Below are 5876 nucleotides of genomic sequence, written 5' to 3'. Positions count from 1 at the left end.
GGAAAATAATGGATTGTACGAGCCCAGCCTGAAATATTAGCAGGACAGGGGGCTAGGTCGGTCCACAGATTTGAAGATGGTCTAGGCATAGCTCTAACCGTATTTTTAAACAAGACTATTCAAACATGCTACACAATTGAATCGTACCTAGTTGTAGGCAAGTCGATCCATGCCAGCCCAACCAAATATTGACACCACTAAATACATAGTAGATTATGAGTTGGATTAAGTTAATTTCTTGATTCTGTGTTTGGGACTCGATATGACAATTGTCAAATTCTGTCATTAACTCTCTCAAATCTTGTCGAGTCCTATCCAGTGTAGCAATTGATTCCCTCTCTGCCTCCAATTAGTACAGCTATAGCAGCTAGATGGCTTGCCCAAATTTTTAACAACCATACCCACTTCTGTCAAAGAATTTAGTTTCCAAAAATCACAGAAAGCACATTCAACCAAGTTTAGAGATCAAATTTGCATTCAGATCAAGTTGCCTCATATGTTATAACTCAGGGATAAAAATTCGTTACTGCTGAGATTCATAAATGTAAGCATTCACAACAACACAACTCATTCACAGCATAAACTGAAAAAGTTGAATAAAAAATGTACCAGGTTCAAAGAGAACGTTTACACCGTGATCCTATCTCAGGCAGTTGCTGATTTTCTTGAGTACACAATGTACATGGGATCTGTGCGTCCAGGGTTAGGAGATATATCCATAGCCTACAAAAATGCAGAACAAATTATCACAACTTGGGCGAAAGGACTACATTAGATAAAATAATTACGTTAAACTTCAATAGCAACCTCCTCGTTAATGCGATTTAATTAGGAAAACTTTATGATTATGCTTAGATTTCCAAGTTTTTAATTGTAGAAGGAATGACTTAATAACTTTTGCCCAGTGCATTTTCTTCCAATTATCGCTATCGATAAAGAGTTGGCTCATCCGCTAAATATGGATGGGAAACGAATAAATAACATTTACGGACGATGGTTCTACTTTGGGAAATTTCTATTTGATAATCATCAGAATATTCATTCCAAAAACACTAGGTTTAAGTTATCAAGTAATAGCCAAAGCAGCAAATTCTTAATATGTCAAATTGGAAAATTAGGATGTACCTTAGGAGACTCAAACCCTCCAGCATAATGGAAATATGCTCCAACTATTACGACATGATCAGAATCTCCTGTTGAAGTCCATACCGAGATTGCCTTTGTAAAGAAGCAGCGATTGGAGAAGCTGATATACAGGCATAATCTACAGAATCAGAAATGATCCTCATCGAGCAAAATGCTAGATAAGAGAAGCGTTGAGAATTATTGGTTATATTAATATAAAAAACTTAAAACCCACCAAGAGTTCACAAAATGTTTCTGGAGAACCACCACGTTTTAAAATGTAAATAAGTTGTGCAAAGTCCAGCGATTATCACCTTATTATAGCTAGTCCACCAGGTTTAAGGATCCTAGACATCTCCTTGAAAACATCAATAGGCTTTGTTAAGTAGTCAACACTGACCTGCAAGGCAAATATATCCATGCATAGGAATAAAGGCAAAAACAAAAAATAATAATAATAATAAATACTTCTCTTTCATGAGAGATGCAGAAAGAATCTATCATATAAAAATAAATCTTTACTTAATAGCAGAAATGGGGTATTCATTTCCTTGTAATTTCCATTTTTTCACTTGGGACACAACTTGCACTAATGCACAAAAGCCTAGCCAAGGAAGTTTCTAGGGAAGCTTTTCCCACATTTTTTTGCTAATTAGAGACACAGTAAAATATAGAACAATGTCCCTTACTTCTCTTTGCTTCTATTTGTCATTTAAAGAATCGTCACTGGAAGGAGCCTACAGATTTTGATTTCAGATCAGAGGCATCAAATCTATGTAGAGAAATGCCATAAGTTTAGCATGTATTATTAATCACTTGACAGTTCAATTGAAGGGGCAGAAAAGGTCAATATGTAACATTAACTGAAAAATCTGAAGCCAAGCAGAAGGATGATGGAACTTCTTTTTCAAAGATAATGTTACAGGGCCACCTAATGTGTCAGCAATAGTGAAAATCAAGAATAAATTTTGAGTAACATGAATTCCTGCAATTGAAGTTGATGAGGTTTTTTGTTGTAAATTACAGAGACTAAAAATATTCAATAGCCAAACAAATAAGTACCCTGTTGAATGTATTGATCTTAAATATTTGTCAGATGTTGAATGGATTCACACATGGATAATGATTTACATGTGGATATGATGGACGTACCACATTTGTAATAACATCAAACGTGTCATCTTCAAATGGGAGTTTAGGATCAACATTCAAGTCTTGCACAACATAATCTGTGAGAACCTACAAAAATATGAAGTGAATTACACAATTCGTCAACTGGTGAAACTGTATAGTATTTAATAGAAGTCAAATATACAGTTAAAAGAGGGGGAAAAAAAAGAAGGGTCATAGAATCTTTTCAAATGTGTATAAGCGTTGCTCTTGAGACAGAAGCATTATCCTCAATTAATACTTGGCAAATTCAATGAAAGGATATGTAATGACCCAAAAGAATCAAATTTTCCCTTTTCAGACATTTGGTTTTCTAACAGTATGTAAAGACCAAACATTTCAGGTCAATGACTCGAGATGTTCAGCATTTCAAAAGTAAACAATGGACTCACCGGATTTCTCTTCAGCTCTTCTTCATTCATGCCCATTCCTACTATTCTGGCTTGCTTATACCCTTTAGGGTAATGACTGACCTAAATAAAATATAAGAATGACGTTATGATCATATGTCATTTTCAAATGAAGGATTGAATTAAGGTAGATATACTACCCAGCTGCTACACATGTCTAGTAGAGCAACTCCAGGAGTATCACTGGGAGGAAAAACCTAATATTTAGTGAGTGCAGCAACAGCTGGATCATCAATATGTGTCACAAAGCGAGGAGCTTCATAGAACAATGAATCTGGGGTCCTGAATATTTGGTTTTATTAGAAATGTAGCATGAAACCTAGACATTATTCAGATGCAGCAAGAGTTATGCAATACGAAAACAACTTCTTCAGTGGCTAAAATGGATCATAATTGAAAAGTCATGCAGTAACATCAATTATTGAAAATAGGAACGATGGCACTGTAAATTTCTTCGGTTTGTTGTTTATCATAAGCCCTGCAGGCAAGTTTTGTTACGATATCTGTTTTAGAATCGGGAGACAAACAGTAGTTGTCCAAGCATTCGATTTACTCTTGATTAAAGATGTTCTTGGTTCGAGGCTAAAAAATGTAACAAATGAAGAAAAGATGTCCCCAATTTTCTTATTCATCAAATGGAAAATGTGTGATATACCTTAATGTTAAACATATTCCATCTTCTTATGTAAGTCTTATATTGGCCACTTAATTTGCCCATTTATGTATAACAATAGACATATAAGATACAATAGAAAACCAATCACAATTTTTTCTTTGAACTTGTGGAGATTCTTTTCTACTAAATTCAACAAAATATAAACATCCATGTATCTTCCAAATATATCATATAAAAAAAATAAAAATAAAAAAATTGAAACTTCAAATTTTGGTATTATGAAATATGAAAGAAAAGTCCAATGCCACCTTAATCTCTCCACAACTTTTTAACCTATTGCCTCACAACTAATCGAGGAACCATGAAGCAGCAGTAGATGAGGGATCAAAGTGTTTGACAGAAATTCAAAATGCTAAAGAATTTGAGACTACCTTGAAATTAGGAATTATATTTAACAGTGTATGACGAGACAAATTAGCAAAGCGCTGGAAATCCTCCTCTTTGAAGGGGAATTGCTCAGGCCAGTCCACATTCTCTAATACCTTTAGTTCAAAGCAGAAACGAACACATAAACAAAAAAGAGACGTGCATGAATTACAAAACACTGAATTTGGGAACTAGAATAAATCATAAAAGATGCAGATATAGAACTATATTGAACTTCACAAAAGTCTGTTACTAACATAGTTTGGAAGTAATTGAAAAGGAATTTCATCCTTAAATGTTTTTGCCAAAGAAGACGAAAATCCGAATTTAGTTTTTAGCATACACATCTCATCTGTTTCTACCTTCCAATGACACACACTCTGACATCAAGAATGATGCATATTACACTTGGATTAAGACAATACATGGAAGTTCTGGAAGTTTAGTTATCGGCTTATCTACTCCAATTCTCTAACATCATGAGGGCAATACACTGTTGAATTCCTCAAATTTCATTCAAATAATTATCGCATAATAGAGATTGCCCAATTAATAACCAAGCAACCAGATAACCCATTAGGAAATTAAAAATAAAAATAAAAATAAAAAAATCCAACCCCACAAGGTGAAATTTACCTTCTCAATTGCGCCCTTTTGTCTTGCAGAAGCTACGAACGTTTTGGCACCAAAAGTACCCGCCATGTTCATCAACTGAGACCAAAATGAAACCCCAATTCCCAATACAACCCTACGAGGGAGCCTATACCTAATAACCCCCCGCTTAGCTACTCTTGAAAGTTGAACTGGAAAAGTGTGAGAAGAACTAGAAGAAACTGCTGGTCGAGGGGAACAAAAGCCCACCACATGTGGTACGCTTCGTTGCAGTTTGATGCCAAAACCATTTGCCATTTGGTTCAATAAATTCACTTTATACCTAATTAGTGTGACATTTTTAATTTTCTCTCTCTCCCCCCCTAAAGAATTCAAATTTGGAGCACTGATCATCTTATCTACATTGGGATTTTATCAAATATTTGGTGATTGATATTCAATTTACGTGGCCATCTTGCATTTCAGTTGTTTCAAGCCAAGTTTGGTTTAAATAAAGGGTTGATAAAAAATTTTAGTCTAACAATTAATTTAATCATACATTTCCTAAAATTCACAAATTTTTAGTCACGCATTTTTATTAAAATCTAGTAAAAATTTTACATAAGTTATTCAGTTGGCAAGTCAAGTAAATTCCTTTAACACTAATGATATTTTTATCTAGCCCATTAAGTGGAGATTAAAATTAATTTTTTAAGTAGATTTTAATTTTAAAAAATAGCAACAGAATCATTTCTTTAATCAATCTATTTTTTAGTTTTTCGTTATTTTGTATTTTTTACAAAATGTTAGAGTTTGTTTGGTACAGATTTTAAGCCAATTAAATTTTTGATCGTTATTTCATTATTCCAGTCTTCATTTTTTAATTTTTTTCCTCACGGACCCACTTTATCTCTAACGGTCAAAAAATCAATTATCAAAATCCCTACCAAACAAGCACTTAGTCCGTAAGGGTATGTTATTGTTTTGGATCTATATCTTTTTTTATCAAAAAATATTAAAATATGTGATTGAAAAGTTTTGAATCTCATAAAGCCCCGTTTGGCCCCTATTAAATTACAGTTCATTTTTTTCTCTCATATTTTCAATCATACAATTTTTCATAAAATAATGTTATACGTAAATCGAAAACTTTTCTTTCTTTTTCAACTACTTATTTTTTTAAAAAATATTATTCTACCCATTTTTATTTCAAAAAATGGGAGCCAAACGAGGGCAAAATATATGGATAAAATTAATTGTTGACTTTAATTTAAATTAATATCCAGATTTTAATCTCTATCAATCAGGACTTGGTGTCAAACAAGTAGATGCTCAATGGGGCAATTAAGCTCTTGTTTGATTTCAATCGAGTAAATTCTTTCAATTTCATCACTCATATCGATGAAAATTGATAACGTGATAATCAATAAATGATGTCAATTATTTAAATTGTACTTATTCTATTAAGAAAATAAGTGTTTGTTTGGTATGAATTTTGATAATTGATTTTTTGATCGTTAGAGATAAAGTGGGTCCTA

General features: G+C 33.1%; 1 protein-coding gene across 1 annotated transcript; it reads right to left on the bottom strand.

The window, feature by feature from the left end:
- Nucleotides 1–447: 447 nt before the first annotated feature.
- On the bottom strand, nucleotides 448–4780 carry LOC111399505. The gene is given in 8 exon segments (XM_023026861.1): nucleotides 448–723; nucleotides 1126–1246; nucleotides 1440–1525; nucleotides 2278–2364; nucleotides 2688–2768; nucleotides 2846–2979; nucleotides 3788–3863; nucleotides 4384–4780. Coding segments are annotated over 8 exon segments (1032 nt in total). The 5' UTR covers nucleotides 4753–4780; the 3' UTR covers nucleotides 448–645.
- Nucleotides 4781–5876: the final 1096 nt, after the last annotated feature.

Source organism: Olea europaea, chromosome 9 (assembly GCF_002742605.1).
Source record: "Olea europaea var. sylvestris chromosome 9, O_europaea_v1, whole genome shotgun sequence".
Lineage (NCBI taxonomy): Eukaryota > Viridiplantae > Streptophyta > Magnoliopsida > Lamiales > Oleaceae > Olea > Olea europaea.
This window is presented reverse-complemented; position numbering and strand designations above follow the sequence as displayed.